General features: G+C 41.2%; 2 protein-coding genes across 5 annotated transcripts; one reads left to right on the forward strand and one right to left on the reverse strand.

Moving 5' to 3' along the window:
- LOC110432992 lies at positions 653–8,346 on the forward strand. 4 transcript variants are annotated; one of them, XR_002450340.1, is made up of 11 exons: positions 653–1,669; positions 2,118–2,197; positions 2,287–2,380; positions 2,512–2,610; positions 3,257–3,349; positions 3,442–3,561; positions 4,059–4,159; positions 4,373–4,445; positions 4,658–6,155; positions 6,241–6,308; positions 6,437–6,845. XR_002450340.1 is itself a non-coding variant. In XM_021454417.1 (10 exons), the coding sequence occupies exons 1-9, from the start codon at positions 668–670 to the stop codon at positions 4,718–4,720; spliced, it is 1,725 nt and encodes a 574-aa protein (XP_021310092.1). In that variant the 5' UTR covers positions 653–667; the 3' UTR covers positions 4,721–4,768; positions 8,073–8,346. The 4 variants fall into 4 exon arrangements, 1 of the variants encoding a protein (XP_021310092.1); XR_002450339.1 differs by having other exon boundaries at positions 4,658–6,308; positions 6,437–6,840; XM_021454417.1 differs by lacking the exons at positions 6,241–6,308; positions 6,437–6,845 and adding an exon at positions 8,073–8,346 and having other exon boundaries at positions 4,658–4,768.
- LOC8074431 (probable E3 ubiquitin-protein ligase BAH1-like 1) lies at positions 5,593–8,873 on the reverse strand. Its single transcript, XM_002463328.2, has 6 exons — positions 8,497–8,873; positions 7,058–7,302; positions 6,475–6,729; positions 6,176–6,313; positions 6,042–6,100; positions 5,593–5,956 (listed from the first exon to the last, which is right to left on the reverse strand). Exons 1-6 carry the CDS (start codon positions 8,669–8,671, stop codon positions 5,851–5,853), a joined length of 978 nt encoding a protein of 325 aa, XP_002463373.1. The 5' UTR covers positions 8,672–8,873; the 3' UTR covers positions 5,593–5,850.

Consider the following 13,968-nt stretch of genomic DNA (forward strand, 5'->3'; position numbering starts at 1 on the left):
AGGGGCAGAACAGACTTTTCTACTAGAAGTTAACACTGTTGGCAGTCTAAACTGACGGAAATATCAAATAGAAAGAAAAACTCGAGTGAAAGACATATAATAAAGAATTTCAGTTTTCGTGTTAAATAGGAAAACACTATTATTTCTGGTGTCAAATAGAAAATTTTCTCAAACAAAATACTACAGTAGGGTGTTAACCTTAGCAGCCAGGGTACGGGAACATGGGCACGTTCCCTGTTCCGGAAACTTCGTCCCGAAACGTGGAACAGGAACATCATGGAACATCGTTCCCAAATGCGGTGGAACACGAATCATATATAGGAGCAATCATAGGAACGTCAGTCCCAAACGACTATGGAACTTCGTGGTGTGTGTGCATACTGCGCCGTGCCCGTCCATGAGCGGTCGGCGAAAAATCTAGATGGTGATTGACTCATTGGCCTAGACCTGCAATGAGCCTTAAGGTTGGAGTTGGACAGCCTAAATGAAACAAAAATACAATAGTAAATTATATCACACTAGGAATCAAACTCATTTGATTCAAAACAACACGTAAAACTACCTGAGCCAACCACTACGTCCCAAACACGTTCCTTTAGAAAGTGGAACGCGTTCCGCAACTTAAAGAAACGAGACGAAGCTATATACCCCCTACGTTCCATAGTTTATGAGAATATCGTACCGCGTACCACGTTCCCGTACCACGTATTCCGGGAACTTGGCTGCTAAGGTGTTAACACCTCCCACCAAATTTCCCCTCGTCTCGCCATTTCCGATTCAAATCCCCACCCCGGCGGCCGGCGCCCGCAACCTTGCAACGCCGCCGCCAGCCTTCCCAGCTACCGTCCATGCGCCGTCTCTCAGCGGCGTCATGAACAGCGCTGCAGCCAACAGCTGCCGCAAGCGCCGCTTTGCCGATGCCCACGAGGGCGGCTCCTCACCTCGCCGCCGCCGCCTCACCCTCGTCCCCAACTTGTTCCAGGTCGTTCGGTCCTTCGCAATCCGCACGCTCGCCACCGCCCCCCACAAGCGCCGCCACGACGACGCCACCTCCTCGTCTCGCCTCTGCCGTCGCCGTAGCCGCCACCGCCACCTCAGCCCCGTCCCGTTCCCCGCCCTCCGACCGCGTAGCCCCCGCGTCGCGCTAGTCACCACCCCGCGCCGCCACCGCAAGCTTCACGTCGACGACGCCCGCCACGCCCTCTTCACTCCCTGTCGCCACCGCAGCCGTAGCAGTCTGCTTCCCAGGGTCAGGCACTTCCCAGTCCTTGGTCCATTCGCACTCCATTTCCTCCTCAAGACCGGCACATTAGCCCCTCGCCGTCGCCGGAAGCCTGCGGAGGTAGATATGGGCAACCTCTTCTCACAGCTACTGGGGAAGAGCAGCAGCGACGGTGTATCAGAGGCGCACACGAAGCGGCTCGATGGGTCGCCGGAAGTGGTGGATCTCACAGTGGAGCCAGAGCTTGAAAATATCGATGTCGTGGGGAGGCGAATTGGCGACTGGAGCGTCCCTGCACTGGGGTCATCAAGGTCGCTGGAGAAGAAGCCGATGGTCCGCAAGGCACTTCAGTGGACGAAGAAGCGCGTTGGAAGATTACAGGAGTCAGGAATCGAGAAGCTCAGACTTGCTGAGCTGCCTGGTCCTCTGGACACTACACCCAAGGAGGTTACCATTTTAATCTTAATTCTCATGGAGTTTACTGAACAATGTATACATGGCCTTTTATTTTTTTTATTTGAATAGTGAAAAATGGGTAATGTGCTGGTGTTTTCAAAACTTTAGTTCTTTGAAATACAGCACCTATCGAAAATGGCTAATTGTGAGCTTTTGAAACAGAACATGAGTAGCAATTTTCTCTAAGCCTAAATTTTCTGTAGGCACACTTAATGCAAAAATTAAATCATTTTCCCCCAAATGTGCTGAGCTTTGGCACATTTAATTAATACATGCTATCTCTGTTTTTAAGTATATACTAATTACTTAGCTTTTCCTAAACTTCATATTTAAAAACTGAGGGAGTAAATTAGTACTCTGGCTTATTAGTTTTCTGTTGTTTTAATTGTTATAGCAACTTTTCATATGTATAATTTACTTTGAAACTTGATTATTGTAGGATCTATCTGAACTATTTACACCTCTAAGTGACAAAGAAGAAAGAGAAGTTAATACTCTGTTGTATAATAGGAATCACAGGTATACTTAGCATATGCTCATGTTATGGAACTTTTTTCTTCATATTGCTGGCACAACCAAATGATATTCTGGTTTCTCTTATTTTGTAGTGATAAAGTCGTAGTGATACATGAGCCTTCTAACATTGAGATTACTAACGATAAACTTCAATGTTTGAGGCCTCGTGGGTGGTTGAATGATGAGGTAAATATATTGAGTATTCCTTTTTCATCTGAGATAATTCTGCAAAAGATCTTTAATGATCACTCAGCAAAAATATGTGATGCTAGGATCCCTAGTGCTATCTCTAACATTGTGTTTTCTGCTGCTTGCAGGTCATTAATTTGTACATTGAACTGTTAAAGGAGAGGGAACAAAGGGAACACAACAGGTTTTTGAAATGCCATTTCTTCAATACATTCTTCTACAAGAAGGTATTGGATTTTCGCTTCACATATTGCATGCATAAATGTCCTTTGAAATGCTGGTTCTATTATATTATATTTAAGACTTATGGTCTTATACCGCATAGGAAGCAAAAGCATTGCCAATCGGGATTCGATAATCGGTTAATAAATGGTTCATGTATTGCCAAAGATGGATGTTATCTGATAGCAGCAAACTTGATATTAGAAATTTGCTTGCAAGCATACAGGATTGTACAATTATTTATGAACAAGCATCTCCTATATAATACATGGCCTCTTGTCATGGTAATCAATGCAAATAGTGTGATTCCAGACCCTTGCCTGGAATGCCTGGCAATGCATGTGTTTCGTCTTCTTATGCTAAATTGAACAATTTTCTTGTTCTTCTGGAGTTCTCAAAGCTAATATTAATGAATTAATGTCATTGTTCCTCTTTTAGGCTCTAAATTCACTTACTTTTTTAACACCTAGCTTACAAGCAAGGATAATAAATTTGTAACATTCTTGTCATGTATCTTAGCATTCCTCTGAGCCTAGTTAGAACACCTGCATTTTGGTGGAGGTTAACTCTTCCTTTAAGTTACAAGTTAGTTTTTCTCATATGGCTAGCACCCAGCACTAGCAGACCTCATGACTTCTGAATTATTCTCAGCTTACTTGTGGAATAGCTGGTTATGATTATCAGTCTGTTAGAAGATGGACAATGTTCAAGAGGTTGGGCTATGAACTCGTCGAGTGTGAGAAAGTAAATTGCTATTTTGTCCTTTTCATATTATTGGACTTGTCTCTGTTTCATGCTTACCCACATCCAACTTACCGTCAGAATTTATGTTACAGATCTTTGTTCCAGTGCATAGAAATGTACATTGGTGTTTGGTAGTTATAAACATGAAGGATAAAACATTGCAGTACCTTGATTCTCTTGGAGGTTTGGGCCATGATGTACTGAAAGTACTGGTAAGCTTATCTGACCAAACAGAAAGTTACACCATTCTTGGCCTTGTTTAGTTCACCCCAAAATCCAAAAACTTTTCAAGATTCCCCATCACATCGAATCTTGCGGCACATGCATGGAGCATTAAATATAGATAAAAAAATAACTAATTGCAGAGTTTGGCTGCAATTTGCGAGATAAATCTTTTGAGCCTAGTTAGTCCATGGTTGGACAATAATTGCCAAATACAAATGAAAGTGCTACAGTGTCAAAATGCAAAAAAATTTTGGAGAGTGCCTGAAATGCATGGGGTTGCCTTTGCAAATTATTAATGTAATTATTGTAAATGTCTTTCTTTTATTTTTTTAGGATATAACTGATATACATTGTCAAGAAAAACAAAAGTACAAAGTACAAAGTACATTGTTCTTCATAAAAGGACCCGACACAAAATTAAAGGGCCTGCAAGATTTCTAGTGTTGGATTGAAGCTCTAAAGTTACATTTTCTGTTTGTGGCAGACTAGATACATCGTGGATGAATTGAAGGACAAGAGTAACTTAGAGGTAGACCCTAGTTCATGGGTGGTAGTGTCAGAGTCTCTCCCCTTGCAGCAGAATGGGTAACCTTTCTTCTAGTACTAATCACCAGTTCACCACAAAATTCAGCATGTGGATGCTGATTGATTTGATTAAGAAAGGAATTTATATAAAATATTAAATTCCAGTCAATGGGTTATTGGATTTTCAACATCCAAGTATTTTTTATTTTCAATTCATGTGGTGCACATTAATGGGCAGGCATGGCTATCTTTGACACTATTCTCTTGTTATAGGTGGGACTGTGGCATGTTTATGCTTAAATACATTGATTTCCATAGCAGAGGTATCAAACCATGTTTCAGTCAGGTAATGTTGACCGGTGAAAAACATACGTACATATCTGTAATTTCAGTTGACTACTTAGATTGAGGGGCTTGAGTTTTGTCATACTTAAAAGGGAACTTTTAACTTGCTGATATGAAGCTTAAATTCTGATGCAGTAGTACAATCATACACTGTGGTGTTACGTATTAAGAAGTTTCTGTTTAGCTTGATGTTTGTCTTAATGTTGTGTGCAGGAACACATGATGTATTTTAGGAACCGAACAGCAAAAGAGATCATGACATTAAGAGCTGACTGAAGAATGACCATTTCATGGCCACCATTCTTTGACATTTTCTCAAGTCAGGTATTTCTTTTTAAACAGTAGAGATGTGATTCTAAGGCTGTTGGTATGAATTCAAGTCGATGGCACCAGACCTTTGTAGGTATGTATTTGTTAGGACCTGATTTTGTTAGCGAAAAGTGAAAAGAGAGGTAAGGTAAAACAATGCATGGATACAGAAATGTAGGAGTTCAGAAATAGTTTGACAAAATGGTCACACCTATGTAATTGCATTGGAACTAACTAAAGTTAGTACAAGGAACTGACACTTAGTTTTGTTTTGTTTATTTGTTTGGAATAAACATAGCATATGTTGTTGTGAAAACTAAGCTAGTGATTGCATGACTCTGGTGTGAATCTTCTTTAGCGTTTTATGTATTTGGGAAGTTTTTTGGTTGTGCATGGATAAACAATTGTGAATCTTGTTCCATGAGTTTTGCGACCTATATAAACATTCAGTGGTTATGGGCTTAAATCGGTCCAGAAAAAAGATGTAACCGTGTGTTTGGTTGGGGGTTGAGTGAGTTGGGTTGGATCCAACCCAGTTTTTGGGGACGGAGCCAACCCGTTTTAGTGTTTGGTTGAAGGATTGGGGACAGAGCGGCTCCATCCAGTGTTTGGATGAAGGAATTCAGTGTTTGGTGGGAGCCAACCCGGTTGGAGCGGCTCCGTCCGCCAGATTTTGACGGACGGGTCCAACCCGCATCTGAGAGGAATATTCCACCCTGGAGCCAACCCAACCCTCCCATCCTCCAACCAAACAGCCACGAGAATGGGTTCGCTCCGACCCGGCTCGCTCCGCTCTCCAACCAAACACACGGTAAGATACTCTGTAGTCAGAGGAAGCATATTGGAACAACTTCAGACTTTTCAGGCTAAAATCATAAAGCTGTACCTAGAGGGCCACATATGTACACATTTGCAACTCTGCACTTGAACAACCAACCACCACTACAGTTTCTTTCTCTAGCTAGCTAGGAGCACAAGACAGAACATTGAATGTTAATAGAGGGTTGATCACTTTATTTCACAAAAACTTGTGACAAAGCTAACCAACAACAATCTTAACAAATCGAATCATCTTCCCGCCAGTAGAAGCTGACTACTTAGATGCCTAAAAATGCTCTGCACTGTGACTCCCAATGCTCCTTAGCCAGGCGAACACGTTCAACTCGCTCCAATTGCATTCTCTTCTCCCAGTACTCTGGACAACTGTTGAGAGATTGAAAATTCAACACACTAGTAATTGACTAATAGTAATACATTGTCCTAGAAAGCTGTAAGGGCTTATACTTACCTGTGACTCAACAGCATGTTGAGTTCATCCAGGTGCATAGCGTCAGGAAAGACCCCTTGCTGAAACAGGAATAGAATGGTTGGCTAGATGATGCTCAAGTATCTACTCATTGAAGTAAGTGATAAAGTATTTACCTGTCGGCATAGGGGACATTTTGATTTGTGATCTGCAGACTTCAGCCCATCGACAATTGTCACAGATGCAGCAGAACAGCAGCATAAGTAGCAGAATATGTGGCCACAGGAAAGAGAGACTGGATCAAACACTGTATCCTGTGAATAAAAATTTGAAAAATGAAGAGTTTGATTATGGATTTTAAATAGAGAGGATGGGGAACCTTGGTAACTAGGAATAATATAGCAAGGATATATTGTTCTCTTAACCCAAGTTTACAGGGCAAAATAGCACTGTAATTGTAAGAAGTGCAACTCACCAAGCATATGGAACATGTCAAGCTAATATCAACACGCATGGAGTCAAAGAGGTTGCATGAGAGCGTTGGTCTGTCGTCATCGAATACGAGGGAACAGTCGCCAAAGAGTTCCATTGCAGCGGCATTGTTCTTCTTGCTCCTCCTCAAGTTCATGTAGAAAGCCATCAGCTCACAGAGCCATGGGGACTGAAGTATCTCAATGTGGAGGCTCTGAGCTTGAGCTTTGAATTCTTGCCCTTGCTTTGAGTAATGTATCTGCAAAAGAGTTGTTTTTCATAAATTCTCTGTGATTACCTATTCGTATCAAGTTACTATTATAATCTGAAATGCAAATATATATAGATATGCATTTGATTGATGGATTTAGCTCCTATCCTTTTTTCCCCTATTACTGTGTACTATACATTAAGGTCGAATTTTATTTTTGTTCCTGCACTTCTGTTGTGCAAATAAACTGATTCCCGCGAAATTCATACGTTCCAAAGGGTTCTAAGAAGAATGAAAGTGCTACACTGTTATCTCAGGTAGTAGGAATTAATATTTGATAAATGAAAAGTCAGGATGGTCGAGTTGAAGGGCATGCCTTGTCATACTTCTTGAGAATCTTCCTCATGGCCACGGCATTTATAATCGCATAGGTAACCAAGTCTTTGCCTTGCTGTGTCAGTCTCCCGTGGCTCTTGCCACCCTTGTTGGTGAACCACATGGTGTATTTCTTGAATCCTGACGCCAGGTGCAGTTCGAGTAGCTTCTTGGCTTTCTCGTTGAAGCAGCCGACCACAGCTGACATCTCGTTCAGAAGAGACGGGAAGAAACTCCCATCACACACTGCATGCATATGAAATGGAGTTACGAATTCGTCAGCGAACCAACCGTGAGTCCATGACAGGCAATGTACACAAAAGATGGCCATCATGTCAACTCTAGTGAATAGTTCTATGATTTTTGGGGCATTGAAGCCTTACCAAAGTCGTCCCAAAACCAGGTGAAACATGATCGAACTCGTCGCTAAAGCTAAAGAGCATGTTCGCTTGAGTTTAACTGTTGAACCTACCATTCATTCAACAACGTTTTTTCTCTCATAATAAATCAACAAATATATAGTACCTTCAACCATGATTTATCAGCCAAACGAACAGAATATAAGCTAAAAAAACAATGTCGACAATGCGTATATATATTATGGGGGCAATATACATATGTCATCATGCTCAACACCTGTGCATTGTGGAAGGAAAAGATTGTAATTAAGCACTTGGAATTTGTTTAACAGTTTGTACGATACGACCTAGGCGGCCAATGTTGCAGAGGGACACCGTTTACCAAGATAGTATATGGAGTTATTTAACAGTTACTACGACTTAGGCGGCTAAGGCCTCGTTTAGTTCCGAAAAGTGAAAACTTTTCGGTACTGTAGCACTTTCGTTTGTTTGTGACAAATATTATCCAATCATGGACTAACTAGGATCAAAAGATTCGTCTCGTGATTTCTAGCTAAACTGTGTAATTAGTTTTTGTTTTCGTCTATATTTAATGTTTCATGCATGTGCCACAAGATTCGATGTGACGGGGAATCTTGAAAACTTTTTGCTTTTCAGGGTGAACTAAACAAAGCCTAATAAACCGGACCGTTGACAAGCTCGGATGGACTATCAAGACAAGACACCAAAACCAAACAGAGGCGCCAACAGGGGACGTTACACGTTCCGTACCAAATTTGCCAAGCTGCAAGCGTGCATGATGCAGCCACAATGCGAAAAGTATTGCCATCTGGACGGACGAGGACCAGTTCTAGTCTTGTACGTAGGCTTGCTGTGAATTGTGATCCTGCATGCGCAATTGAAAGATATCTTGTCCTTTTGCTGAAGCCAAGCCAAGATTTATTTATTTTTATTTATTTTGCGTTGGCTTTGCTGCTTAACGAAAGCAATCGATCAAAATTGAAATTGGGCGAGAGGGAGGGATGGAAACCGCGATTCACGAACAACAAGTAAAAGCTAGAGAGAGTTGCTGTGGTTTTACCAGTGCAATGGCCAGTGCACCGGCGGTCACTGCTGGCGGCGGCGGAAGGTGAAGGCGAAGGCGAAGTCGAGCGGCGGCACGTCTTGAGCATCTTCTTGAGGCGCTTGATCCCGACGGCGGGGAGCTCCGCCTCCATGCCCCTCATGTACGCCTCGTACTTCTTGCCGAACTTCATGGCTGCCGGCTGGAAAAGATCGAGCTACGGCCACCACGTACCGCGAGAAGAAATGGGGTCACTCACGCGGTGCTCGGCCACTGCGAGGATGGGATATGGCGAGAGGAGGAAGAAAGCCACCCCAAGCTAAAAAGCGGAGTGATTGGATGGAGACATGGTGTCAAACTGTCAATATGGAGTGGAGGTGGAGGCAACTTACAACAAACAAAGGAGCCGCCGATCGAGCTTTTTATACAGAGCAAGGAGAAGACGGCCGGTGGGGGGTGAGAGACGGGTCATGGTCAGCCGGTCAGTGGGATTTGGGATTACAAAGGGAGACTCGACTCGCACTCGCATGCGCCACCAACGTTCATTTCGTGTCGGGAAGATTTTGCTTTGCTTTCATGGTGCGTGCACGAGCGGCTTTGCCAAAAGGGAGCCATCTTCTTCTCTCTGGTCTTCTCTCTCTCTCTCTTCACAGGACACGACTTCAAGTGTATTTCGTTAAGGCCTTGTTTAGTTCACCCTAAAAATAAAAAACTTTTCAAAATTCTCTGTCACACATCAAATCTTGAGGCACATGCATGAAGTATTAAATATAATCAAAAACAAAAACTAACTATACAGTTTGTCTATAAATCGCGAGATGAATCTTTTGAGTCTAGTTAGTTTATAATAGTATTTGCCACAAACAAACGAAAGTGCTACAGTGTCCGAAAAATTTTCATTTTACCAACTAAACAAAGCATAAGAAGAAAAGTCCATAAAATAGCGAAAGAACCAGGGACAAACCATGGCAAGATGCTAGCTAGGCTGGCAGAGTAATAGTTCATGCGAGGCCAACGGATCTTGATTCTCCCCCCCAAGCGCCCCCATTGAGTGACTCAACGACAGCCTACAGGTGCTGCTCTAGCGCCCCGGCCCTCTCACCACTTCTCCGGCCCCCGCCGTCACCCTCCATCATGCAGCAATGGTGGCCCGAGAAAATACTCCCGTCGTCACACCACCCTTCCTTCCTCCCACCCTCCACCCCCACTCCACCATCACACCATTGAAGTTTATGGTCATCATCATGGGTAGTCTGGGTCAAAAGACTTACTTGTGTGCTATCTACTAGCGTTGTTAGCGTTTGCAGATGTTAATTTCCTTCATGAAGGCATTACTAGAGCACTTCTGCAACACGCCTCCAGCTACTTGATCTCACGCCGAAGCTATTCCTTCCTGTGTTGTGCTTATTAGTGCTTTAGCTCCTCTTTACTATGGTCTATTCAGCCTACTTGGTGTTGCTTCTTCGCAGCGATACTTTGCCGTTGTCACTTTTTCTAGACGGGTGCTTTTGTTGTCCTTGCTGCTCGGGCGGATACTTGACCATCGACGTTGTTTCGGGCTTTCATCTCATGTCGATGCTACTGGGTGCATGTTGGGCATCCACACCTACAGATACTTTGCCGTCGTCAGTGGCGGATCCAGAAACGGACTGAGAGGGGGGCTAAATGACATAGACTAAAAATTTTTTTTTGCTCGTTAGACCTAGTACACTAATAGATATAGCTAAAATTGATAATTTTTAAAGTGCTCAAAGTAAAAAATACACAATAAGCATAGAAAAATATCAAATACAAAAAGTTTTTTATCTTCAGGAATTCACTAAACGAATTTTTAGAACTAAAAATGTATTTTTGTTGAAAAATATGAATTTTTAGAACTAAAAATGTATTTTTGTTAACAAAAATATGAATTTTTAGTATAAAAAATATTTTTGTTAACAAAATTTCTTGCCAAGGGGGGGGCTGCAGCCCCCCCAGCCCCCCCTTGAATCCGCCAATGGCCGTCGTAGTCTCGTCTCTTCTTGGTGGATGCATGTTTTGCCATGCTTTTTATCTCCTATGTTGGTAGCCTTGCGTTGATGTATTTTTCCTTTGCAGATCCAGCCAATTAGATTAGTGGTGGAGGGCCTCTCCTTATTGCCTTTTTCTTTCTGTTATATATGTTGCCGTTTAGGTTTCTACAATTCCTCTATGGTTCAACCTGTGGCCCTGTAGCACTCTCTTTTTTAATGAAATATGCATGAAGTCATGCTCTGGAATAAAATAAAGCTAGGTGGGGGTCGAAATTTCTTGCTAATGAATAATATATATTGGATGCATCCACTACAATATAGTATATATATTGGATGCATGCACTCACCGCTATTCCGTCCTTCACTAATGAATGAAAGCTAACCTATCTTTGCTCTACTAGAGTACTAGCTAAATAGAGAATAAGGATTTATTTGGTTGGAGACGTTAAAGTTTAATATGTACTATAGCATTTTCGTTTTATTTGGTAATTATTATCTAATCATGTACTAATTAGGCTCAAAAAATTCGTCTCGCAAATTATATCTAGCTATATGTTTTAAGTTTTATAAATAGTCTATATTTAGTATTTCATATATGTGTCTAAATATTCGATATGATGTGAGTTAAAGTTTAACGTGACGAATCAAACGGGGCCTAACTGTGTTTCAGAGACCCTACGAGATTTAGAGGAAATTTCAGTCATGTGTGGGTTCCTGAAGACCTTTTGCTTTTTGGGACGCCACCAAATCGTAATTGATTCTTTTATCTTATCTACATTAATCATAAGTGCATATTGCGGCGGCATGGCGCCATCTTTTCTCTTGGATTGCATTGGGGAGAAGCAGAGTTACGTTAGTTATATAAATATTCCAAGTAAACCCCACGAAAGGCCGTACGTTGATCGTCGTCCACACACCATTACGTTTACGGTCGTCGTCGTCGCCGCCTGAAAAAGGCAAAGTTGAGTTTAGGACCAAGACCATACATGCACGCGTGAATGATCGAAACAAGAACCAAGACCGGACGGCCGGACCGGCAGTATTAATCTATTGTTGTCTGCATTTTGCCGAGAAAATTAGATATTTACTCCAAACATCGACTCTTTGGAATAATAATCGTTTTGTCTGCAGGTGGCATGGCCAAAAGCTTTATAAGACGACAAAATGTTTAGTGCAAAACTATATCTTCAATGCAATCTATGAAAATCACATTAAAACTATATTTAGGGGGTTTCAAAAAATGAAAACTATGCACCGTATCTATAAATGTGCACTGTCACAAAATTTGAGACTTAAACTCGTTTTGTAAAAAAAAATTAAGAATAACACATTTCATTTTTATATGCACTAAAGGACAAAATTCTTAGAGTTTTGTCCTAGTGTGGTAGTGCAGTTGGAAATTTGCTTACCAAATTGAAGGGCAAATGCTTAGCAGCAGCCGCATGCGTGTGTATATAACGCTTGGAGCTAATTAGCGCACATGTTTATTTTGACGTCCGAAAAGATGCAGTTGCATTCAAGACTCGACGTGGCTTGCTTTGGTTTGAATTTTTGAGCGAGCTTGCATGGTCTCTATCCACATCTTGAATTCCGCAGCTTTTCTCGATTAAAAAAATTTATATGCAAACGGTGTGGCACAAATCAGGCTGCTGCGTGCGAGCACCGTGTCTATATTCTACACACGTGTACTCAGTCCGGCCTGAAACAGTATTTAGACGAAGTTCTGCACCCGCATGATAATAGCCCGGGTCCACTCCGCGAAACGTGTCACACGACACACTAGCACACGACAGTGTCACATATAATTATTTCCGTTCTCAGTCGCTGTTAATGCAACACGGCCACAGAATTGATCGAGTAGTGCGTAGTCTCTTCTAAATGCTACTTCTTCATTCCAAATTTGTTTTAGCCTTTTATTCATACTAGCAAATATGCACGTGCGACACACACACGTATTTGTAAAAACTATTTGGAATGCAATGGAAATATTAATTGATTTGTCTATATACAGTAAAGGTAGATGACAAATACTTGATTGATTTGATCGGGTTGCGTAGAATAAGATTTGAATTATTTGTTCATAGGATATCTCAGCTATATATATTGTTGCACTTTCATTTGACACCTTTTTAAATGGCTAGCCTAGTGTCTAGCGGCGCCATGTTTTTCTTCCTCATCGCTCATTCCTCACCATGGCATCGCCGTCGGTACCTCGCTTTTGCATCCTCAGCATCCGAAGTCCGAAGATAGGGAAGAAGAGGGGGTCTAAGAGTATGAGGTGCTGCCCAAGCCCCTAGGCCAGCTTCGTCGTTGTCGCATCATCTTTCTCACACTTACGCTAAGATTCTAAATCCCTTGCATTTTGGGTAGACTGTGAGACAAAGTTAGCGATGTAGTATCAATGCTAAAAATTTATAATTCGAGAAAATAATTATTGTCATCATCAAAAGATATGGAAACTACATATCATACAACTATTAATGTGATACAAATAAACTAAAATCTCTTGTAAATAGAGCACAATAATATACATGTTCAAATGAATTAGAATAACTCTAGTATAGATTAAATTATTCTAGAATCCTAATCCAAATAGGAAAAAAGAGTAAAAATACGTTCCTAGTTATAAGTCACGGTAAGTTTAGAATCCTAATCCAAATAGAAAAAAGAGTAAAAATATGTTCCTAATAGTTATAAGTCACGACAAGTTTTTTTTAGTTTAGGTTTTACTTATTTTCTTCTAATTTTTTAAGAATATGTCAGCCATGAAATTTTTTTCTTATTCTTTTCAAGTTACGCTTTCTTATTTATCATGTTAACACGTTCAACTAAATATAGAAACATGTAGAGAGCCAACTCCTTGTCGACCATGAATTTTTTCCTTATTTCCTTGTCGGCCATGAATTTTTTTTCCTTATAAATTTTCAAGTTACGTTTCCTTATTTATCATGTTTACACGTTTACAGGTTCAACTAAATATAGAAACAAATTTTTTCTGACCCTTTTACACAAATAATAAAAATAAATAGTATGATATAATTTTCCGTTTTCGGAGTTTAGGAGGAATCTTGGGTTAGGAGGAGTCTTACATCTTATATCATGTAAGATCTCGGATAACGGAGGGCTTATATAGCACGACGTTTAGATCGAACGGTCCATTTTACACAAATAATAAAAATAAATAGTATGATATAATTTTCCGTTTTCGGAGTTTAGGAGGAATCTTGGGTTAGGAGGAGTCTTACATCTTATATTATGTAAGATCTCGGATAACGGAGGGCTTATATAGCACGACGTTTAGATCGAACGGTTTTTAGAGACGGAGAACTCCCTTAAAAAACTCGCTCTTTTATAGTGTGATAAAAGCCAAAATTATAATCGCTGTCTACCACTAGAGCAGAGGGATGTTGGCCTCGCTGCAGTGCTCGATGAGTAGGGCCATAGCTAATGCAGTACTATAACTATATCCAAACATTTA

The sequence above is a fragment of the Sorghum bicolor genome, chromosome 2 (genome assembly GCF_000003195.3).
Source record: "Sorghum bicolor cultivar BTx623 chromosome 2, Sorghum_bicolor_NCBIv3, whole genome shotgun sequence".
In the NCBI taxonomy this organism is placed as follows: domain Eukaryota; kingdom Viridiplantae; phylum Streptophyta; class Magnoliopsida; order Poales; family Poaceae; genus Sorghum; species Sorghum bicolor.